At 36.9% G+C, this 26,395-nt stretch overlaps 1 protein-coding gene and 1 non-coding gene across 2 annotated transcripts; one reads left to right on the forward strand and one right to left on the reverse strand.

The window, feature by feature from the left end:
- The first annotated feature begins 8,546 nt into the window (after positions 1 to 8,546).
- TRNAT-GGU (transfer RNA threonine (anticodon GGU)) lies at positions 8,547 to 8,619 on the forward strand. Its single transcript has one exon. It is a non-coding gene; the product is annotated as a tRNA-Thr (tRNA).
- A 2,415-nt stretch (positions 8,620 to 11,034) lies between these two features.
- LOC149417494 (pancreatic lipase-related protein 2-like) lies at positions 11,035 to 20,394 on the reverse strand. Its single transcript, XM_089640589.1, has 3 exons — positions 20,353 to 20,394; positions 13,865 to 14,013; positions 11,035 to 11,287 (listed from the first exon to the last, which is right to left on the reverse strand). Exons 1-3 carry the CDS (start codon positions 20,392 to 20,394, stop codon positions 11,035 to 11,037), a joined length of 444 nt encoding a protein of 147 aa, XP_089496715.1.
- Between the last annotated feature and the right edge of the window lie 6,001 nt (positions 20,395 to 26,395).

Here is a 26,395-nt window from a genome sequence, read left to right on the forward strand (position 1 = left end):
TGTAATTTATGTAAACAACTAGTGGAACCCGCAATGTTTCACTTTTGCTGATGTATTTCTCGGGCATCTCTGACTTTTTCCACCATTCACTATTGTTACAATGTTACTATTAAAAAACTACATTATATAGACTTTAATTCGATTCCGTATCTCATTCCAGTGCAGAGATATTCCTCGGGCGTCCCCGACTTCTTATATCATTCAAATTTCTCTCTAAACGCTCTCTTCATTAATAAGAACAAACTTTGAAATTTTCAGCGTTATCGGTCTACTACTTTTCTATTTTTGCGAGCAAAAATATGGGCAGGCTGGATTTTTATATATCAAAGATGAGCTATGATTTTTATATATTGAAAATTTACCTACATCTATACTATTATTTAAAAAAATAATGATTGAGCTTCCAGAAGAAAAACATAAAATTAATACTTTTGTAAAAATCCTATTTTATTATTTCCAAGCGTAGTACATTCGTACAACCGTCACTTGCGTAACGCACTCTGTAGCGGAAAACCGTCCAGACACATCTATTTAAAACAATGGCTCTCGACTTTGACGGCTAACATCTCTTTACGGCGCATGCTTACTTGTGTCGATTTTCAAATACCTTGTTCTTAATTGATAAACGTAACATTTTTTTATATTTCTCAACTTCGTGATAAATAAAGAAGCATTCCTTCGTAACATCATTAAGAATTTATTCCCGCGTAGATATATTATGTAATTATGTAACACTCGCATTAAAAACTTTTTTTGGCGGAATTCATTCCAAAACTTGTAAATCTCCGGACAGAACAGCACTGAGGGATAGTTATATTTAAAGATCCAGATATAAGGCAGGCTGGAGTCTGAAAGTGAGTAAATGAAACTATAAAGCTCCCGGTTTATCCGCATGAAAGTGTGCGTTAAACAAAGCTGGCGGTGGCACTTCAACTTTGCGAAACGTTTCGGCGGGAATTTCGCGTTTTGCAGTCAAATTTTCCAACCTATTTTGCACAGAGAAATATTCATGTTGAAATGAATGCCCGGTCCAGGTTTTTCAGCGCGATTCTAATAAGGAACCGCTAGAAATAGGCCCAGAGGGAAGTTTTTTTCCTCAAGGCCTCCTGTGTGGAGTTAATGTAAAAAAAATGTTAATGTAAATTGAAAAATAATAAACATACTTGATCATATTTTTGTTTTTTCAACGCGGCTCCGTACGTGGTTTGATTTTTTAATAGTTAGGTACATATTGGTTTAATTTTATTTTCTTTACATGTCACCCAAAAACGTAAAAAAAAGAAAAATCCCAAAAAAAATCACTGCCTTATCATGTTTCTCCGCTTCTTCTTTACAAGTGCGTTTAATGGTTACCATTGAAAATTTTGAAACAAACTAAATACAGGGTTTTCCAATAAGAGGTGTTATTTTGAATAGCCCGCTATTTCGGTCAATGTTACTTTTGAAGCTGTCATTTTTTGACATTTGACAAGTAGAAACTACGCCATTAATAAATATGGAACGATACACGCTTCAACAACGCATTCAATTTATTAAAATTCACTTGAGTGAATCAAATGCAAATCATCTTGAGTGATGAGGCCCATTTCCACTTCGGTGGCTTCGTCAACAAGCAAAATTGTCGCATCTGGGGCTCGGAAAACCCAAGAATTATTGTTGAAAAGCCTCTTTATCCTCAACTTGTGACTGTTTGGTGCGGTTTATGGTCCAGCGGAGTCATTAGACCTTACTTTTTCTAAAATGAGGCTGGAGCAACAGTTACGGTGAATGGATTGCGCCATCGAGATATGATTAATGATTTTTTATGGCCGAAATTGGATGGTATTGATTTGGACAACGTTTACTTTCAACAAGACGGCGCTACGTGGCACACAAGCAACGAAACCATTGATCTTTTACGATTGAATATCAAAATAACACCTCTTATTGGAAAATCCTGTATTATATCCGATTTTATGAAATGTTCAAATCGCAATAGCTCGTGATTCAAATGACATTGTTTGCCGAAATACATAATTCATTCAATAAATATATTCTGCGACAATCGATGTGTTGTCATTACTCTATGCAGCGAAAAGCCTGCCGTCTGCCGACGTCTGCACAATAAACTCAGCAACAGTATGTATTCTTTAGTTTATTATTTTATTATTAAGTTCATATATGAATTATAGTCGTAGAAATTCAATTCATGATAGCTCACCGTTTGAGAGGTTTTGTGTTATGAACTAACAAATAGATTTACTATTGTATAAATTTAAGTAAATCCCATAGATAATAGAAACAAACGGAGGTACGGAATGGAAGCGTGCCCACTATCGCCGAGTTACTTCTATCTCAATAAAATTAGGTCTTAGAAATATTAAGCAATATGATGCGCGCATAAATCGGAAGTGGTATGTGCGTATTATATGTTGGCCTGACACATGTAATACACGACGCTACAATCTTCCTCGGGAGTGGGGGTCAGATCAATTGAGGGATTTATTTATTTATTTATTATGTGCATCTATATAAAAAGGTTTACATATTGCCGCGGAATATCATTTCTTTGTATGGGATCTGTCACTTGGCAGATGACAGCCGCGTAGTTACTTGCTCTGACCCCTTCTCCCGCTGTAGGTAGGAAAGGGGGTTGCATATTTTTTTTAGGTGTGACAGGTCTATCTATGGCGAGCAATATGGAGTTATATAAAACGCTTTGAACTTATCGTGTAATATGTCATCCCCTTTATGCATTTGTCGTAAAGATAGAATCAAAAGCGTGTTTTCATTTTGGCAGGCCGCTATGGGTACCGCCATGCCTGTAATCTTTTATTGGATAACACCTCTGCCGTAGATCACCCCAAGTGGTTCGCAACGTTTGGTGGCTTACGACCCCTTCGGCCGGACTCTCTATCCATCGCCTTGCACCGCAAATTTCTACCCACCCCTTCATATATGACCTTTCCTTAAAAAAAAAAACTTCATCCCATCCCCAAAAACTACGTAGACCCTGAGTGAATATTTCCCTCAAAGCCTACTGTGTGGAGCTTTTGTAAAAAAGGCGTGCGGCGCACCTCTTTTAATATTAGTCTATAAGCTTTTAACTAATTTGGCGAGACTCTCTAATAAAGGCTCATGGTTCCACCCCCATTGTTTCTATTATATATGGTTAATACCAAACAAAGTTGTAGAAAACAGGCCCTCATAAAGGAAAAAGGGCACCGCTTACCGAAGATATTTTTAAGCAGACTTTTGAGTTACGACTATTCGGTAGTTAGTATTCGGTTACCGATTTCTCTAGTGATTTTTCTTTTGTTTTCATTATGCTCAAGGGTTGATTTAGGACCCCGAAGCTTTTTACCGTTAGCAGATTTTTTAGGGTGCCATTTGCTTAATGCTTGGGGTATTTTGGAAATAATTTATTATTGGTCTCGTCGAAACGGAAATACGTAACACTAATGATCAAAATAACGTAATATAAGTTTCATGTCCTCCACGCGTAACTAGGAATATATCGGTAACCTGAATCTGAAATGGTAGTCTCATTTTTTTCATTCCGTGAAATTTGACGTGTAGGTATAATTTTTTATAAAAAAGAACAAACATTCACCGATTAAGAATAACCTTACAATATTTTCATTCTGCAATGATGGAAGACTTAGATAGCAACAGACGATTGAACACCCGACGCCTGGAGAGAAGCTCTCGCATTTGTCCACTCGGCTACTAACCGGTCTGTCATTCTTATTTTCTTGTGTCATACAGGTATACATTTAGCATAAGACTCCATCCCCTGGTCGGATAGTTAGTCAGATCTGGTATCTTAACATAGCTATAGCCATTTCAAGCAACCGCGTTTTAAACCGATCTCTCATCAGGGCGATTGTTAGAATACGTTAATTACTCTGTCAGTTTTAAATAGTTTTATAATAATAATTAAAATATATTATTTTTAATGTCCTCGCAGGGGGCCCTGAACCGAGGAACTTACCGCCCTCACGCGTAAGTCATAGATATTGATATTGAATCGTAGATATTGAATCATCTATCAACTGTATCAAATATAATCGAAACCAAAACATAGTTTATATTGTAGCAATTAAGTATATGTTACCTTCCCAATATTGTATAATGATGTATCATTTGAACTGCATTTTATGTTTTTGTGTATAAATGAATCATGTACATTTTCAAAAGGGAATACAAAACGCTTTTACTGTACATAAAAAAGTAGATTGAAGTATTTGTAAATAAGTAGTCAATTTGATTTTTTTTTTTCGAAAACATTCCAAAACCAAATTATCCACAATTTTAATAATTATAAAAGTGTATGGTAAAGTCAAATAATATTGTAGGTACACAGTCTATATTGTAAAATACTTAATAAGGAAGTCATAATAAACATATTTTATGTAGTACCTAGTTAATCTACGTATTTTTTATATTATTTTTAAAAATTAGACATTTAAAAATCCCAACCGAATTTACAATAAAATTGAAGTAGGATCCTAAAGTAGCAATGTATGTAAGTCATATTTTTACTACAAAATTTTAAGATATGTCCCAAAGTTTTCAATACTTCAGTATTCTATAGTATAAATCAGTGCTTGTTAAATATTGATATCAAGTTGGTAATCAAGTTTATTACGAAATTATTCAAATTATGAAATATAGGAATTCGTATTATAGTAATTTAATATTGTTTTAACTGTGTAATATATTTATGTTATATATACAATTTAGGTAATGATATTACATAAGTAGACACCACTAAAGAGTTCCACTGTCCGGAACTAGTGATATTGTATCCATAATTAGGGATTTATTGTGAAAATAAAGGAAATGAGCGATCGGAATTAAAAGGTGAAAGAAAAGTTTGGGAGTGCTTTATTTTTCCTAAATACAGCTAACTATATAAACAACCTTTAATTGAAGCGGTCAGCGCAGAAACTGCGTTTAAAGTTTTAAAATGTGGAGGAGGTTCATGAGAAAGTTTTAACAAACATTATCTTCTTTTAAGAATTTTTGTGGGTTAACTAATTTAATTCAGCCCCGATTCTGTATGCATAATAATTTAAAGGCGATAATTGAAACAGTATCGAAAGTTTACAAAATATCGTAACAGTTTTAAAATGTGTAAAATTACCTATGTTAACTGATTATTTTTTGCGCTTTCAACCAAAACTATTTTACGTTAATTTAAGAAAATACAAACTATCCTATCGCTTAGTTTTTGCAACTGATTTTGTATTAATTTATTTTATTTTTTCCTAAACAAGTGTCAGCCACAAGGAAGACAAATACGTTAAAAACATGAACACACTCATACTAAAATATAATAATTGTTTTGATTTCTATGAAAATATGTTTGTTGTGATTTATGGTTAGTGGAAAACGCAATAATATTTCACCCTTCAAATTTAGAATTGCAATAGAAATTGTTTAAATTCGAGTGGAAAAGATGTACACAATATATTGAAAATTAACTATTTATGTAATAATTTGTGAATATGTATATGTGTATGAATATTATTTCGTGTCGGTTGTGAGATTATCTTTTGCATGTAATATATTGAACGTAATTGTGTAAAATTTTAATTAAAATATTATTATATTTTGTGAAATTATTTCAAATACTTACTTCCTTAAATAAAATTATGTGTTTAGCAAATCAATACTGGAAAAGAGATGTTGCAGACTCTGCTCGTTTTTATTGTGAAATTTTTTTCAAAATCTTGAATGTTTTTGCTAAAATATTTTCTGCAAGCAAATGTGAAATTTTCACATAAAACTGACTAAGAGAGACGCAAATTCTGGCTTTCAAAAACGTAGTTGTTGTTGTTTTCAAATGAAACTTCAAAGATTCATAGCTCTGAATGGAAACGACTCTGTGAGCTGAAAATAGTTGCGTGACTCTAGAAATGTGCAACAGAACGATACGCAAACAAATATTTTTGAATAACTTTGTATACAACAACAAATTTGTTCAATTTATTATTTATTATGACCATCAGGGTACAAAAATTGAACATTTTTGATTTATTTAATTTAATCTTTTAAAACCGTTTAATATTGTACCCTGGTGATGCTTGTGTTAAGCGATACCGGTAGGTCATAGTAAATTTTAAAAATTCGTGGTTATGTACATAGTTATTATTTCATTAACATGTTAAACCACAAAGTGACTGCTTTCTACCAAAATATTTTTTGAGTATACTATTTGCGTGTTTTTAATACCAAGATACAAACATACAAATAATAGAAAGACAAAATAGGAGTTTGACTGGTCGGTAAAGAATTGATAAGATGGTATTTAATTTACTACTATTAAATTAAATATCAAACCGTCAAAATCGATCTATATCTAATCAGTGTATGGTTTAAAACTATTTATCCAATGGGAAGTTATGGAATATTTTTCTATCATAATACTGTTTTTTCGTTGTTGTTGTTGTAATAATATGCTATGATGTATAACTATTTTTGATGTAAGCCACCTGTACTACTCACACAGTAATCTTTTTGACTTACTACAAATTATAACAAAATAAGATATGTATTTGTGTAATGTAAAATATCATGTCACCTGTATAGTATAAATTACTGATGTTGTTATTTAGAATATTTATGAAATTAACAGTAATATAAATTAGTGACATTTTAATATTAATTCATTATTTAAAATAATAATTGGATTAGAAAATAACCGAAAAATGACTGTACAAACTTGTTAAACATTATTTATTAATTTTATTTATAAATTTGAATGTATAGAGTGTCAGATATTATGTGAAAATAAATTGAAAATAATGTTTTATAAACTTTTCGTTTTATTGAAGTAAATTTTCATTTGATAAGCACGATAAGGTTTTGTATTCATCATCATTTCTTTACATCAGGTTGGAGGCCTTTCCATGCTGGATCCTAAGATTCTTCGGTAACTTCTTTAGGTGCAACGTATTTTATACCATCTCTACCTTTTCCAAATGGATACTGTGTATTGGTTTGTAGATAATAATTACCTTGACTTCTGAAAATCAACATGATCAATTATTGGTGATAGGCAATTTAAATATTGAACAATTACAATTAAACGCCCGTAGGGCTTACACAAACATGGTACTTATTGTACTGGTACTTGGTACTGATCGTAAGTTAGAAGGTCATTGTTGATTTAAAAAAAGGACTGAAATTCCTTTATCGTAAGTTATTGTTAGTCATTGCAAGACAGATTGAAAAGCTTAGTTTTATTTATTCATCCAAACGCAAATAGCATGTTTGGAAAAAATTAACCTAAAATTATAATATTTATTTTAATGAAGACAATATTAGCGATTCTTAAACGAAAATTTGAATCAGAAAAATCAAAAAGTTACTGTCTCATATTCGAAATGAACTCAGGACTTTCGCCTCGCCGGGGCGCTTCTCTACCAACTGAGATAATGGGACCCTATTGCCTTCGATCATATTTAAAATTCGAATAAAACTATCAACTTTATCTTCCTTTTCTCACTGCACATTTTTTTAGCTGCTGTCTTTATATATGATCGGCAAAATTTATGTCGAACTAAATGCAATCTAGATAGTGTCTTGGATAGATATATCATTTTTTTATGTGCGACATCTATCGACTTTTCTGCAAGTCTAGGATGAATATTTATTTATAGTTCCCTAGCCCTAGATTCATGCAGATTTCAAATTTTCGTTTAAGAATCGCTAATATTGTCTTAATAAAGCAAACAACAATGATAGGGTAGTTTGCGACGCTAAAAAATAACAATATACTTTCCATGTATTTAGATTTAGGGAAATTGAAACTATTTGAATAAATAATAGGTACTCAACATATAATTCTAATTTCACGTGATGTGAAGTATGTCGTATTTGTAATTGAAAAATAAATGAAATAATATGAATGTTTAATCATTTAGGACAATATTAGCGGCTCTCAGATGAAAATTGTCTTGGATAAATATAAAATTAATTATTATTTTTTTGGTAAACTAATGTTTAAGACAAGATTTTTTATGCATATAACAAAGGGTAACAATTATTTTACAAGCAATAATTACCTGAAACACTCATCCACATTGAAAAATCTCCTAATAAAAGATATCTACATGACGCCAACGGGACTTTCGATTTCCGGTCGACAACTCTGACCACTGAGCTATGGCGGCTTATCTCTTATCCGCGAAATAATTCAATATATACTAGTGTTTCATTCAACAATTACTGCTTGTTACATTTTTTCACCTGAAAACAACCAACTTTATTTTATATGAGAAAGGCATTGTAAGTGCTAACTCTCTCACTAGATGGCGTCGAGACAAATTGTCTACATTTTTTGGTGAAGATACTAGAACTTGTCAAATATTAATTATTATTTTTTTGGTAAACTAATGTTTAAGACAAGATTTTTATAATAAATTTAATAATAATTTTATTTTTTATTTTTCTCATATAAAATAAAGTTGGTTTTTTTCAGGTGAAAAAATGTAACAAGCAGTAATTGTTGAATGAAACACTAGTATATATTGAATTATTTCGCGGATAAGAGATAAGCCGCCATAGCTCAGTGGTCAGAGCTGTCGACCGGTAATCGAAAGGACACGGGTTCATGTCCCGTTGGCGTCATGTATCTTTTATTAGGAGATTTTTCAATGTGGATGAGTGTTTCAGGCTAATAATTATTGCTTGTAAAATAATATAAAATTAGCTCAGTGGTAGAGCAGAACCCCGGCAAGGCTAATGTCGTACTTTCAATTCCTAGATGGGATCGTATCTTTTTCTGTTTCAAATTTTCGTTTGAGAGTTGCTAATATTGTGTTCACTGATTAAATGTTACAATTTGAGGTTTACCATAAGTTATTTAAAAAAAATAATATTAGTGTAATTACCCTGGCATTGCTCCATATCCCATGTAGGCAACTTCTTTTTTAGAGCATTTATTCAGCATAAATTCATCATAGCTTTTACACTCCACTCCAACAAAAGTTTTCGGATTTATGACTGAATCTGCGTAGAATTTACAAGCTCTCAGATGACTGCAAGCCTCTGAAATATAGAAAATCATGACTCTCCCTTTTTTAATTTATGTTTAAAGTAAAGTATTTATTAAAAAAACTGCCTACAATTAACGCAAAACTGCAGACAAAAGGGTTCGAATAAAAATCACAAGACTCTTAAATTAAATTTGGGTATTATTAGAGTGTATAGGTAGAGCACCAGAGCGCTGAATTTTCTTGCATCGCAAAGGAAAGGTTAATTTTACAGAAATATATAAATGTTTTTAAAACGATGGATTCTATCGAGATTAAAGATTATAAAAAACTATTTTTAATCGTCCAAAATAAAACCCGCAAGTCTTCCATCCAACATACCATTGTGGATTGAATGTGCTATACGTACATATACTAATTTTAAATCAAGTGTTCCATCTAACATTCCATTATCTATTCAATGTACTATAAATATATTTATTTTAAACCAAATGTTCCATTCAACATACCATTATCTATTCAATGTACTATAAATATATTTAATTTAAATCAAGTGTTCCATCCAACATATCATTATCGATTCAATTTGCTATACATACATATATTTATTTAAAATCAAGTGTTCCATCCAACATACCATTATGTATTCAATGTACTATAAATATATTTAATTTAAATCAAGTGTTCCATCCAACATATCATTATCGATTCAATTTGCTATACATACATATATTTATTTAAAATCAAGTGTTCCATCCAACATACCATTATCTATTCAATGTACTATAAATATATTTAATTTAAATCAAGTGTTCCATCCAACATATCATTATCGATTCAATTTGCTATACATACATATATTTATTTAAAATCAAGTGTTCCATCCAACATACCATTATCTATTCAATGTACTATAAATATATTTAATTTAAATCAAGTGTTCCATCCAACATATCATTATCGATTCAATTTGCTATACATACATATATTTATTTAAAATCAAGTGTTCCATCCAACATACCATTATCTATTCAATGTACTATAAATATATTTAATTTAAATCAAGTGTTCCATCCAACATATCATTATCGATTCAATTTGCTATACATACATATATTTATTTAAAATCAAGTGTTCCATCCAACATACCATTATCTATTCAATGTACTATAAATATATTTAATTTAAATCAAGTGTTCCATCCAACATATCATTATCGATTCAATTTGCTATACATACATATATTTATTTAAAATCAAGTGTTCCATCCAACATACCATTATCTATTCAATGTACTATAAATATATTTAATTTAAATCAAGTGTTCCATCCAACATATCATTATCGATTCAATTTGCTATACATACATATATTTATTTAAAATCAAGTGTTCCATCCAACATACCATTATCTATTCAATGTACTATAAATATATTTAATTTAAATCAAGTGTTCCATCCAACATATCATTATCGATTCAATTTGCTATACATACATATATTTATTTAAAATCAAGTGTTCCATCCAACATACCATTATCTATTCAATGTACTATAAATATATTTAATTTAAATCAAGTGTTCCATCCAACATATCATTATCGATTCAATTTGCTATACATACATATATTTATTTAAAATCAAGTGTTCCATCCAACGGTTCCATGATAAATCAACCAACACATCGACAATTTAACACACTCTTAAAAAGTGATATAAAGTCATTATAAACAATGAAAAAAAATGTAAACCTAACCTAACCTACTTAACCCAGTTAATAAAGTTTTTGTTTCATCACTTTCCATGACTTTATATAACTTTTTAAAGATGTGATGAATTATCATTTTGATGATTTATCCGGTCACCCCATCCAACATACCACTATCGATTCAATGTGCTCTAGAGATGTTGTTTTTTTTCATTTTTTTTTTGTTATTTTATATAATGACAACTATAGAAAAATTAAAATTTTGAAAATTGAAATTGATAGACAACTTTCAGCTTTATAATACAGAAATACACACCTTTAAATTTTTTTATTTATTTATTATTTATAAATAGGTTATCTTACCATTGAATGCGTCGGCCAAAGTGATAGAATAGAAAAGGTTGGACACCCGACACCCTGGCTGAGGCCTCACTCCTCCGTTGGGCCAAAAGTTGGCATGGCCCTCGCTCAAGGGGATACCGAATCTCTTGGCGTCCGTGTGGATCGTGTCCACGAACAGCGCATCCTCTGGACTCAGTCTCCGCACTGTCAAAGCTGGGAAGAACAGGGGAAAGGCGCAGTCTAGTCCTGTTATTCTAAAAATTAGGTTTGAATTTATGATTGTAATATTTAGCTCGTCGTTCAAAAGGTCGGTAAGCAATCGACATAAACCAAATGCTGTAAGACCACTCGCAGAAAAGTTTCACGCTCAACTGCGCTGCAGACCGTTAACTTACTGTAACGAACTTGTTTTTCTGCGCAGGGTCTTACAGCACTCGGTTTATGTCGATTGATTACCGACCCGTGAAAGATGTGAAATCGTGCATTATAGGAAGTAGAAATTCCAAACCTCACATAAAAGGGAAACATATCCATAGAAGTCAAACTGTGGTCGAAGAGCTATGTTGAGGTCAGTAGCTGCCTGAATATCGTGTAAGCTTTTCCGAGCCATAGATAAATTAATGACAACACCATCGATTACGTAGAGTGTATTTTCTATAAATCATCTTTTTAACTACCTACTGAATAAGATGACATAAAACTACGCCTCTACTCTAAGGAGATATCCATAAACGAAGACAAGTTATTAAAATAAAATCAAACATGCTAAAACGAATATAAACGTAGTATTTCGAAAAAAAACAGCATTTAACCCTGAACTTGATTTTATATCTTTTAAGCACTTACAAAAATTTCTCGTTAATCCGTCCTTCTAATTTCCTTCGTATTTTTATGTTATTCTACTTTGGTATTAATTTAATGTTAATTATATTTTTTTAAATCGTTTACTGATTGCCATCTATCCGATAGTTACATACGGTTTTAACCACCGCTAAACTTTACTCCTTTCATTTCATGAAGAATTTTGCAGAGGCCCTTTTTTAAAAATGCAATAAGTTCACAATAAGATTTTTTTTTGAGTTTCTTACGTATATTTCGGACATGCTTTAAAACGTAGTTTAAATTAATATCCACACATTTATTCTAATGTAGAAAACCTAGCATAACAAATATTTTTTATTTGAATATTTCTGTCCTTGCCAAGTTAAGGGTTAAAGAATTCGAGTGCATTACAAATACGCCCACCAAACGATATTCGTGAAGGTATACTCCAAGCATTGCTTCATCCATGTTCACGGTGAAGGAGGTGCCAGGAATGATGAACAGGATTTACAAATCGTAGAATGCCTCCATAAAGAAGTTCAGTCATAGTACTGAGAATGAGTAAGTGAGTCTGATCTCATTTGAGACCATGATCACTGTCTACCATGCCATTGCTAGGCCGAAAGCAAAATAAAGTGCGCAAACACATGTCTCTTGTCATGCGTAGAAAGGGCGTGATTTATTAGTAGTTCGGTAGCGTTCATTGGTGGCTTGACCGCACCGCACTTCATTCCAGATGACGCAACACTAGACCCTATGGAACGGTCTTTAGTTTTTGGTCGAACTACATAATAGTCAGGGCCAGCCCTGAGCCAGCCTTGCCAAGGAGCCAAGGTGCTGATAATACCTCACAGGGCCCTTGAGGTTTTTACTAGCGCCAGGCGTGTTTGGCTCAAGGATAAGACCCTGATAAAATTATATTATTTCGTTTAAATACAGATGATACCTAAGAATTAAAAAAATTATAATTGTCCTGAATTTTTGCAACTAAATATTCAACTAATTAACCAACCATCACGCCGTTTCCCCGCAGGGGTAGGCAGAGAGGACGGACCGCCAAACAACTCGGTCTTGGCACACACTTCTTGCCTCATTCACATTCATACATCGTCTCATACATACTCTTCTATTATTCTGACTCTTGACATGGCCCAACTCAAGTATCTGATTCACTTGGTCGTGCCATGTCTTCCTCGGGCGTCCTGGACTTCTGCTACCATTCACATATATTCTCCTGCGTCAAAATAAAAGATTATCTTTGTAAATGACAATGTTACATTTAGTTTATACTTAAATAGTATTTTGTTAGTATTGTAATCCAAAAAGGGGAAACAAACTCATGTGTTAAGTTTAATTGTATTTAGTAGATAATATTTTATCCTTGTAGTTTTGAAGAAAGGCATTTTTATAAAGAAATTAAAACTTTGATTCAAAACTACATATATTCTGTGGTAGATTTTGTGCAGCTGAGAAACAACCATTTCTACTGGTGTATAAGAAGTTATGAAGTTGTTTTTATGATAGTGTAAGAAATGATTGTCGAAGGACCTTGGATGATTGAGCAATGACCACTGCACATAAGACAATATTTGTTGTACGGATAAAGGAAGGACTCACCATTAGGAAAGGGCACTCGTTTCTTCCCGTCTTTTCTCCTCACAACAATGTCACTTAACACGGAGCGGCTTGCACGATATCGGCGCGAATAATTAGGTAATAAGATAAGGGAGATGAAATCTCGCGCGGAATGCGGTTTTATTGTGAGCGGTTCGGGTTATTGCAACATACTGATTGATTCCCAAAGGGCACATAAATGAGCAGGAATGGAAAGGAAGGTAGGACAAAGGACAATAATACTATCTCAGTACAGTGGTCGCAGGTATGTGTGTATGTGTGCATGAGATGTATGTATAAATTAATGTCTATTGCGCATTGGCGCAACCATCTACATTAATGGTTGATTATCAGTTGTGTAGGGTTTATACTAAACTAATACAAATTCATGTTACCTATGCAACATAACCCCCGATAACTTGGTAGTCTTGGCTATATTCCCAGCGACGTGGCAGCCGAGGGAATGTCCAACTAAATGCAGATTTCCTGGCTGCAGTCCCAAGGCTATGACTTGCAATAAATAATACGCAACGGCCTTCGCCACCTGTAAATATAATCTTGAGATAAATTATTACTGTTTGTTATTGCAATAATCTTATGTCGCCGTCGTCGCCCTGATCCACGCCTCCGGATGAAGCCACCGGGCTCTTGAAACCGTTGGAAAACCCGTGGAGCGGCAAAACGGCTTAAGTTTAATTACCGAACGACATCACACTGCCGCATCCCTGATTGCAGTAGTGCCACCACTTGAGAGGCTTCGTGTCATAATTAGCGCTATACATTTGACTTAAACTGCTTCTTTTATAGCCCAACGTAACATTTGCTTAACTTCCCGAACTCTGAAAGTTTGTATCGTTTATGAAATGAAACTATTGTCTAGCAAGGGGTCGCTAAATGTACTTTCAATATTGTCTGGGTTAGATCGTTAGATTTATTGGCTGAGGGAAACTTACGCTTGAAACTAACTTTCAAAGATGTTCGATTTTTGACGCCGAGTGTACATTCAACAGAACTTTTATAAATAAAGTTTTTTTTATTGAAAATATGATAGAAAAAACTTTAAATTAAAATGGTGTTCTACAAATTAAACTGGATAACAATAAACAAAAATATTTTTACTAAAAAGCTTTGCAAATTCAAATTTCTTCAAGCAGTTCACATTTTATATAAAAAGGTTTCGTATTTGGCCGGTATGGGCGATAGGCAATTCATCTTTATATAATTTCAAAGCATAACTTGAAAAAAGTGTATTTTCATCAAATATTTAAATTGGCGCAGTCTATAAATGTGTAGATTAAAACGAACGTTACGTTTGTTGAAAGATCTGCAAAGTGCAAAGATTTATTGTAAATATTTTACCAAAATAATAAAAGATATTAATCATTTTATTTATTGGACTTTTGAGGAAAACCTTAAATTGTAATATTTAATTATTGAAGACAATATTAGCGATTCATAAACGAAAAATTTAAAACAGAAAAAGATACGGTCACATCTAGGACTCGAACTTAGGACCCTTGCCTTGCCGTGCCCAGGCCCGTGCCCCGGCCCGTGCCCCGGCCCGTGCCCCGGCCCGTGCCCCGGCAAGGCAAGGGTCTTGTTTTTTCTTTGACCTTAATATCTTTACTTTTTTTACATTAGCTCCAAACAGGAAGTCCTGAGGAAAATAATTCCCCTCAGGGCCTATGTAATCTTTGGGGATGCTGTGTGGGGGGTATTTTTATGAAAGGTAGGACAATGGAGTGCTGGTACCTACCCTGATATATGGAAGTGAGGCATGGAACTGGCAGAGGAAGGATGAAAGTAGACTGAATGCTGTATAAATGAGATCCGTATATGTGGTAAAACCATGTATGATCGTGTAAGAATTGTGGAGATCCGCAAATGTAAACGTAATGAGTAAGATCAAGAAAGGGACGCTTAGATGGTTTGGGCATGTAGAGCGAATGAGCGAATAAAGGAGTGTAAGGAGAACATACGATGCAAATGTGAATGGTAGCAGAAGTCGGGGACGACCGAGGAAGACATGGCACGACCAAGTGAATCAGATACTTGAGTTGGGCCATGTCAAGAATCAGAATAATAGAAGACGATGTATGAATGTGAATGATGAGGCAAGGAGTGTGTGGCAACTTGTTTGGCGGTCCGTCCTCTCTGCCTACCCCTGCAGAAAGGCGTGATGGTTAGATAGTTAGTTATTTAGTTAGTGGGGGAGGAAATTCTGGGAAGAAAAATGTATGAGGGAAGTAATCCAAGGGCCAATGTGTCTAGGCCTTTTTTCAATTTTTTCAATTTTTTCAATTTTTTCAATTTGGTAGGCGGGAATGGGTACCGCCGCCCTGGGAACCATTTATTGGATGACCAACACCTCTGCCACAGGTCACCCCAAGTGGTTCGCTACGTTTGGTGACTTAGCAGGGGTGCCCGGGTTCATGGGTTAAGGTTTGCCCAGGTCTTGGTGGCGGGTGCGTCGGCCCACCTTCTGCGTGGCGGGCCGGTTGGGAGATGCTGGTTGAGGGAGACCCTTTACAACCGGTTACCGCTGTCCAGGCCGCTCGATAGTACAGGGGCCCGACCCTCAGGCTCACGACTAAGGGTGGGCTGCCCCATCAGCGAGTGTAAAAACCCCGCCACTGCTGTTGTGCCGGTTCGTGACCGGAGGGGACCCAGCAGCAGCGTTTGGGGCGCATTGGATGCCCTCTCCAGCCGGACTCTCCCAGCCTATCGCCTAGCACCGCAGTGGGTGGGCTGGAACCAAACGCTCATCACTCCTGGACAGCCTGAACCCCATATTCCTACCCACCCCTCACACCTTTCCATTCCAGACCTTCCTTTCACTTCATACCCTTAAAAACAAAAAAAAAACAAAAACAAAAAAAAAATTAAAATCATGAATATACATAAAAACAAACATAATATCTTTACAGCGGCGAGTAGCAGGCGTCCCCGGTGCGGGCCAAAACTGTTGGTAAATTTTGCCAACATTCGCGGCCTGCACACAAATTTAAATTCCGTCCATCACCATCTTTTGTCCCAACGTCCCAACCTTCTTTTCCTATCCGAAACTCAGATAGCCGAGCCGCCAGACTCCTCCTATCTGGACTGCCCGGGCTTTACCCTCGCAAGCAAATTCCGACTGAAAGGAGGAGTCTGCCTCTATAGTCGAGCTGACGTCAACTGTGTGCGACTATTGAGTCTGGAAAACTCCAGATTCGACGTAATGTGGGTGCGCGTCAATCTTGCCAGTACGGCAAGATTCTACGCATGTCTATACCGCTCACCGAACCATAGCGAATCAGACACTTCCGAGCTCTTCAAACATTTGAGCGATACTATTGATGATCTCTTGCCCCGCTACCCTTCGGCCGAGTTTGTTGTTCTGGGGGACTTCAACGTTCATAACGAACCATGGTTGAAGTTCTCAGGCCCAACGGACTCGGCTGGCCGACAGGCGGAATCCTTTGCCATTTGCTACGGATTAGAGCAATTGGTTCAGGAGCCTAAAAGGGTTCCTGATGTCCAGACTCACCGCTCCAATCTGTTAGACCTATTCTTAACTACTGTGCCACACGGTTATAAGATTGACGTCACAGCGCCTCTGGGATCATCTGACCACTGCCTAGTGACGACATCAATCCCCGTTAGCCTCAGACCAACCAATGAGAGGCTGAGGAGAAAAGTGTGGCACTATAGGTCAGCAGATTGGTTCGGTATGCGGGCCCATTTCAATGCTTTTCCGTGGTCAGCTGTTTGTTTTCGGACTTCGGACCCTTCAAGATGTGCCCAGGAGATTGGTGAAGTCATCAAATCGGCGATGGATGGCTTCATACAATCGACTACTAAAGAAACTGGTGTGGGCTCAAAGCCGTGGTTCAGTCGACAATGCTCCGAAGCAGTTCGACGAAAAAACGCGGCTTACCGAGCCTACAACACATCTCGAACGCCCGAAAGCAGATCAGCATACAACAAATCGGCAAAGGAATGCAAGAGAATCATCAATAGGTCAAAATTCGAACACGACCTGCAGATCAGCAAAAAGCTGGCTGCCTGCCCGCATGGCAGCAGAGCATTCTGGTCGCTTGCGGGCTCAATAGGTCGAAATTTTTGCAAACCCAGTTTGCCACCTCTTACCAGACCTGACGGCTCACTAGCAAACACCGCCACCGAAAAGGCTAACGTATTAGGGAAAATGTTTGCGGAAAACTCGACCCTCGACGACGGGGGTGCTGTTCCGCCGTCGGTTCCTCACTGCGGCTTCTATATGAAAAAGCTGAGGATCCGGCATCGGGATGTACTCCACGTCATACGGGGGCTCGATGTTAACAAAGCTAGTGGACCTGATGGAATACCTGCCCTGGTATTGCAGAGGTGTGCTGCGGAAATAGTTCCGGTTTTGACAAAGCTCTTCAAAATGTCCCTGAAGTGTGGCACTGTGCCCTCTGGTTGGAAAAAAGCGGTAATTCACCCTATTCCCAAGAAAGGTGACCGCTCCAACCCGGCCAACTACCGCCCCATAGCGATCACATCAGTTCTGTCCAAAGTGATGGAACGTGTGATCAACGACAAACTGCTCACATACCTCGAGAAGAACAAAATTATCAACGACCGTCAATACGGATTCCGGCGGAACCGCTCGTGCGGTGATCTTCTCGCGTATGTGACGCATGTTTGGGGGCGGTGCCTGGAACGTCACGGTGAGACCCAAACGGTCGCACTAGACATATCCAAGGCCTTTGACCGGGTCTGGCACCGAGGACTTGTCAACAAATTGCATTCTTACGGACTTCCCGCATCCCTGTGTACGTGGATTGCTAACTTTTTAAGGGATAGGTCGATTCAGGCGGTTGCTGACGGTTTCACCTCTTCCTCGCACTCCATAAATGCTGGCGTCCCACAGGGATCGGTTCTGTCTCCGACTTTGTTTTTGTTGCACATCAATGACCTTTTGACATGTGCACCGATTCATTGTTACGCGGATGACAGTACAGTTCATGATAGCTTTTTGTTTGATAAGCCCCCAAAGGGCACACAAACTCCAACAGCTCGGAGGGCTTTGAAGCAGAGAATGGACGGTTATCTCGAGAGTATTTCCTCCTGGGGTAAAAATAATCTCGTCGAATTTAATGTTTCAAAGACCCAATCCTGTCTGATTACGTCTAAAAGGGATCCAAATGATAATCTAGTCTCCTTCAACGGAAGCAATCTTCCGAACAGGCCTTCCATTGATATGCTTGGTGTAACTATAAGTGACCAGCTCAGGTACGGGGGCTCCATCGAAGCTAGAGTAAAGTTGGCCTCTCAGAAGCTGGGCGTACTGTACAGGGCCCGCAGATACTTTAATAGTACACAACTGCTCACCCTGTACAAATCGCAAGTGCGCCCTACTGTCGAATTTGGCAGCCATCTCTGGTCTGGAGCCCCAAAATACCTGAAAAAAACCCTTGACTCTGTGCAGAAACGGACTGCAATCTTTAGAGCACAGGCGTCAGGTAGGTATGCTGTCCTTGTTCTATCGGTATTACAATGGAAGATGCTCTGAGGAACTAGCGTCATTGATCCCTTCGGCACCGGTGCGTAGTCGGGATACACGCCAAACGCGCGCCCAACATTTGTACACAGTTGACACTTGTCACATGAGAACGGGTCGCTTCTATGATTCGTTCTTAAGTTCAACAGCTCGGCTGTGGAACGAACTGCCGGCCTCTGTGTTTCCTCCCTCCTACAACATGGGACTCTTCAAGACCCATGTTCACTCCTTCCTCTCCACAAAAAGACCCTCCACACAGCATCCCCAAAGATGACATAGGCCCTGAGGGAAATTATTTTCTTCAGGGCCTCCTGTGTGGAGTAAATATAAAAAAAAAAAAATAAAAAAAAAGGCCTGGGCACGGTAAGGAAAGAGTCCTGGGTTCAAGTCCTAGATGTGACCGTATCTTTTTCTGTTTCAAATTTTCGTTTATGAATCGCTAATATTGTCTTCGATAATTAGAAATGAATCATTTTCACAATGTGCCATATCTTTGTTTGTGATATTATACAAAATATATATATATATATAAATATATATATATATATATATATATATATATATATATATATATTTTTTTTTTTTTTTTTAAAGAAAGACAAACATTCCCGGGTTACGAAATTATTTACAATATTAAAAAATTATTTATTAAATTATTTATTATTTATTTACCGTTTCTGAATTAGGTGCAGCATTTGTCATGTAGGGCCCCGTACACATATTTATCCAGTCAAGGCAAATGATATTAGTGTCTGGTCTAGCTCTCAGGTAAGCATTGACCACCAACTTGACAGAAGTTGACTTGGTGGATTCTTCATATCCGTGAATATACAGAAATGTTTTCCCATTTATATTAAAATTCTTAGCACCCACAATTTTTGTGAAATTTGCTAATGTGTATGTGACGTGTTCATTTACGGTTTTTCTGAAATGATCGTAATATTGTATTTTCATTTTCAATGTTAGTAACTTCCTTAATAATAGGTGTCAATAATATGACATATTGGCTGCGTGGATTATATTATTTATTGGACAATTTGTATAGCGCCGCTTTTGTGAGATATCACCTCAGAGGCGCTTTACAGTTGATGCTGGTATTACAAAAAAAAATACAAATATTACAAAGATAAAGTGAAGATAAGTTAAGTAAAATGAAGTACAGGAACATGTGAAACGAAGATAGAAGATGGAGACTCTGCAGCAAGAATCCTAGGTGGTGAAGAAACTGGACCAGCTGCTGCAGCAAGAGAGTCCATCGCGTCCATCAACAGTGCCAGCACGAGGTACTTCATCCGTCCAGGTATGTGTCTGCTGCTAATAAAGCGCTGACAAAATATTCTCACATAGATAACAGACCTTGGCAGCACCGCTGTGACATTCGACAAGTCCTTCATTCATCTTCATATAATCCTGTTCCTGGTGATTGTGTTAGTTAGTGGTGCATTGTGCCCGCAGTAAAAAGCGACGGTCGGGATAATAAATTACCCTGGGCTTAGCGAATCACTTGCTAGGGCCTTCAGAGTTTCCGAGAATTACGTTCAAAACATCTGGCGTATAGTACATCTGGTGTCCCAAGTTCATCGTAAGCGAATTTCGAATATTTTTTAGCAAAATTTTCGATTATTCACTTTTAACACACTGCACTCAAATCACATTACTATAAAGTACTGATTACTGGTTGTTAAGTTTATTTTAAAATGTTGATTGATTGATTTTAAAAATAATTTCAAAGGGATGTTGCATCATTTCCCTTGAAAATACTAAAAAAAACATAAAGCGGTTGGGGACGCAATAGAAGACGCCTCCATCCCGCCGCCACGAAGGGCGCTATACAACTCTTTACAGGATTGTATTGGATGCTTAAAATATTTTAAAATAAATATAGATATTAATATGTATTTGAATCGGTTGTGTGGATATGATTACTCCTATGTATTGTAATACAAAGGGATAAAAACTCGATATTCATTTTTTGCCAGTTTCATCAATTACTTTATAGTTTTGAGCACAAAAACACTTGATAACAAAACTTGTAGAATAATACAGTTGCCATTATATATTATTATTGTTTTATCAGATATCTGAGGGCAACAAGTCTTATTCGACGGACACATATCTTCAGATATTTTAGATTTAAGGAAAAGTATGAACGCAAATTTAACTCTCCGCCGGGCGTACCTGATCTGACAGGTACAGGCCGCCATCTTTTATTACCCCTTCCTCGCCAGAGCGGCGACGGATCCTGCCCTTCCCAGTACCTTACTGTCTTTAGGAGGCACATTTAACCCCCCTACTCAGTATCTTACTGTGGGTGGTTTATTTATGTACTCACCCGACTACTTGGAGAGTAGTATCTGACTTCTATATGCTGTTAGGCTCATTGCACTAGATTTCATCATATTCATAATATCACATAAGGTAGGTGGTACTCAATTTATTCTAATGAACATGAGATGTTGAATTCTGATTGAATATGGTTCTAGAAACATTCAAGTGCCGTACAAAGTGTGTTTTTTTGACCTTATTATGATGTTAGGAAATTACTTTATGTTTTAATTATTATTTTTTGATAAATTAATGTTAAAAAATCATACTAAACGCCATCTAGTGAGAGAGTTAGCACTTACAATGCCTTTCTCATATAAAATAAAGTTGGTTGTTCTCAGGTGAAAAAAAAAAATGTAACAAGCAGTAATTGTTGAATGAAACACTAGCATATATTGAATAGTTTCGCGGGTAAGAGATAAGCCTCCATAGCTCAGTGGTCAGAGCTTTCGACCGGAATCGAATGGACACGGGTTCGTGTCCCGTTGGCGTCATGTATTATTTATCAGGAGATTTTTTCAATGTGGATGAGTGTTTCAGGCGAACAATTATTGCTTATAAAAATACTTTATGTTTTATTACTTAAACTATAATTTAACGTATTATTTATTCACTAAACCCTTTTTATCAAACATTTCTCCTCTTATAATTCATCCCTATAAATGTAAGTGATTTCCATTGGAGAGCTGAAATTAACATGGAAACCATAGCCTGCCAGACACACTGTTCCCGAAATCTGAGGTCCAAAGGTATTCCAGATGGAGGGTTAAAATAAAGTGACCATAGCAACTTCTTTTAACACCTTTTGTAACACGTGTGTTATCTATGCGTAAAAATTAATAATGGGTACCTACTCTTTTGAAATCTACCACAATGCTGCTATCTACAAGGGAGTGGTAAAATTTTTTCTTTGACCTTAATATCTTTACTTTTTTTACATAAACTCCAAACAGATCTTTGGGTATGCTGTGTGGGTTTTTTTATGAAAGGTGGGGGAGGAAGTTCTGGGAAGGAAAAATATATGATGTATGAATCCATCCCCCAAACTGAAATGCAAGGCGATGATCTGAGAGTCGTGTTGGAGAGGTCATAAGGTCTCCCTCGACCAGTCTCTCCAGATCTGGTCTGCCACGCAGTTGGTGGGCAGACGCATCTATCAACACGACCCGGTAAAACCTCACCCCTGCCAGTCACCTAACGTAGCGAATTAAATGAGTTTCTACTTTGAACGCCTGCACAGATGTGTGTGTCAATTTATTAAAAAAACTTTATTACTACTTACCCATTGTAGAAATTTAATTGTAGGTCTGACACATCATTTTGTCTCCGACACACAGCTGCAAATCAGTTTTATTTGGAATATTTATTTTAGTTAATTTCTGTTAAGCAAAGATTACTGTTACGAACTATTACAAGTACAAAATGGAGAAAGAATTAATGCAATAGTTACAAATGAAACTGTAATGGAGAAGGACTGAATACAATAGTGTGCCATTTACAGTAAATACTTACAAGATATCTTATTAACATTCTTAACATTTGGAAAGATGTATACAAAAAAGTTTAAAGGCTGTAAAACCACTTGAATGATGGCTACCCATGTGTAGGTCTCACATTTTTTTATTTAGTCATTGAGGTCTCACCGCTCTAGGCCTTAAGCGGTTGCTGCCTAAATTTAGTAAGATGATTTTTTCTAATTTATTTTAATTTATTTCGACATTTGAAATTTTTACAAAAACCTACAAATATGGGATCAGCGGTGAAATATATTTGGATTCATTGGATTTAAACCACAGTAAGCAGTTTATATGTTTCCATATTAATATTCGGAGGTACAATTTTTGGAATGCGCGCGGCCGAATCCAAAACCAAATGCCCAGAAATCTCCATCACTTCAGGCATTTATTTTGGAAATTGCCCATCGCTCGAGTGGTTCAATAGTAAGTAATTAAATAAATCTATTAATTAAGAAATTTAACTAAATAGCTACATTCCTCTTGTCATGTTGTGCTATAACATCTGTTCTGCCGTGCTACCACACGGCTATATAAGGCTCCTATGTGTAAGCCAATGCGTTCTAAGAAGAATGGGCTATCAATAGAGTTCTGCGGGGTACCACGCTTGAATAAGTAGTGGTCATGACTACTGCCGAAGGCACCTAGATGAAAGCCAAAGCGTTCTAAGAGGAATGGGCTATCAATAGAGTTCTGCCGGGTTACCACACTTGAATAAGTAGTGGTCATGACTACGGCCGAAGGCGCCTAGATGTAAGCCAAAGCGTTCTAAGAGGAATGGGCTATCAATAGAGTTCTGCCGGGTTACCACACTTGAATAAGTAGTGGTGATGACTATGGCCGAAAGCACCTAGGTGTCAGGCAAAGCGTTCTAAGAGGAATGGGCTATCAATAGAGTTCTGTCGGGTTACCACACTTGAATAAGTAGTGGTCATGACTACGGCCGAAGGCACCTAGATGTAAGCCAAAGCGTTCTAAGAGGAATGGGCTATCAATAGAGTTCTGCCGGGTTACCACACTTGAATAAGTAGTGGTGATGACTATGGCCGAAAGCACCTAGTTGTCAGGCAAAGCGTTCTAAGAGGAATGGGCTATCAATAGAGTTCTGTCGGGTTACCACACTTGAATAAGTAGTGGTCATGACTACGGCCGAAGGCACCTAGATGTAAGCCAAAGCGTTCTAAGAGGAATGGGCTATCAATAGAGTTCTGCCGGGTTACCACACTTGAATAAGTAGTGGTGATGACTATGGCCGAAAGCACCTAGGTGTCAGGCAAAGCGTTCTAAGAGGAATGGGCTATCAATAGAGTTCTGTCGGGTTACCACACTTGAATAAGTAGTGGTCATGACTACGGCCGAAGGCACCTAGATGTAAGCCAAAGCGTTCTAAGAGGAATGGGCTATCAATAGAGTTCTGCCGGGTTACCACACTTGAATAAGTAGTGGTGATGACTATGGCCGAAAGCACCTAGTTGTCAGGCAAAGCGTTCTAAGAGGAATGGGCTATCAATAGAGTTCTGTCGGGTTACCACACTTGAATAAGTAGTGGTCATGACTACGGCCGAAGGCACCTAGATGTAAGCCAAAGCGTTCTAAGAGGAATGGGCTATCAATAGAGTTCTGCCGGGTTACCACACTTGAATAAGTAGTGGTGATGACTATGGCCGAAAGCACCTAGTTGTCAGGCAAAGCGTTCTAAGAGGAATGGGCTATCAATAGAGTTCTGTCGGGTTACCACACTTGAATAAGTAGTGGTCATGACTACGGCCGAAGGCACCTAGATGTAAGCCAAAGCGTTCTAAGAGGAATGGGCTATCAATAGAGTTCTGCCGGGTTACCACACTTGAATAAGTAGTGGTGATGACTATGGCCGAAAGCACCTAGGTGTCAGGCAAAGCGTTCTAAGAGGAATGGGCTATCAATAGAGTTCTGTCGGGTTACCACACTTGAATAAGTAGTGGTCATGACTACGGCCGAAGGCACCTAGATGTAAGCCAAAGCGTTCTAAGAGGAATGGGCTATCAATAGAGTTCTGTCGGGTTACCACGCTTGAATAAGTAGTGGTGATGACTATGGCCGAAAGCACCTAGGTGTCAGGCAAAGCGTTCTAAGAGGAATGGGCTATCAATAGAGTTCTGTCGGGTTACCACACTTGAATAAGTAGTGGTCATGACTACGGCCGAAGGCACCTAGATGTAAGCCAAAGCGTTCTAAGAGGAATGGGCTATCAATAGAGTTCTGTCGGGTTACCACGCTTGAATAAGTAGTGGTGATTACTACTGCCGAAGCCACCAAGGTGTAAGCCAAAGCGTTCTAAGAGGAATGGGCTATCAATAGAGTTCTGTCGGGTTACCACGCTTGAATAAGTAGTGGTGATTACTACTGCCGAAGCCACCAAGGTGTAAGCCAAAGCGTTCTAAGAGGAATGGGCTATCAATAGAGTTCTGCCGGGTTACCACACTTGAATAAGTAGTGGTGATTACTACTGCCGTAGCCACCGAAGGTGTAAACCAAAGCGTTCTAAGAGGAATGGGCTATCAATAGAGTTATTCACATATTAAAACTATGTATTCCAAGATTTGCAGAACGTCTGATTGTTAGGCTAAATCTATCTGTTGCCTCGAGTAAGTCCATACGGTGCATGAACCTCTGATATAGTTCCATGCGTCCGCATAAAGATAACCGTCTCTAAGAATTTTTTCTTGGATTGTTTCAGCATATTTATGTATATTGTTCGGTGTGGAGTCCATACACCACTATTGTGAGATATTCCCAGAACTATTCCAGCTTGCTGTATGGCAAGAAGGCATGTAATTACTAAATTGGTCTGATAATGGATGAATAGATGTTTTAGACACACTTCAATAAAAATCTCAAACCTGGAGAAAAAACAACACAAAACATAAAATAAAATATCACAATTGATAAGTACCGGCACATCACTACTGTTAGTTTATTTATTCTTCAAAATCACAATTGATACTGAAGCAAATAATTGGTCATATACATTTCACAACAATATTATTGTGTTGCCTCCATAGACATAAGAAACAGTAGACATGCCATAACACAACATCTGAGTATTATTTCGACGAGCTGGAGGCAAACCATGTGACAATCATTTTGACACCAGCGGGGTTCCAGTATATCTTGAATAAACTAAGATATCATTCGTACACTGACGCCAGCGAGTGAACATTGAAATAACAAAACCTTGCGCAGAAAAGTAAAGTTCGCTAACGTAAGGTAACAGTTTGCAGTGCAGTCCATGGTGGAACTTTTCTGCGCAGAGTCTTAATGTACGTTTCTAACCAATCCAACTAATATATCACATCAGTTTGCGTAACGATACAAGAATACAAATATATCTCTAGAGAATTGTGCCTTTAATTAAATACACAGATAAATTGTTTATTTTGCTTTCATTATATTATGTTTTATATATGTAGAAGTAAAAAAGAAAACTATTTTTTTGTTTGTTGGGTTTGTTCCCTCACCGTTATCGGCATGTCTATGGTTGCCTCTAATAATGGTTATTAAATAGACGGATAATTTAATAT

The sequence above is a fragment of the Hesperophylax consimilis genome, chromosome 15 (assembly GCF_061612785.1).
Source record: "Hesperophylax consimilis isolate HC1 chromosome 15, BYU_Hcon_1.0, whole genome shotgun sequence".
NCBI lineage: Eukaryota > Metazoa > Arthropoda > Insecta > Trichoptera > Limnephilidae > Hesperophylax > Hesperophylax consimilis.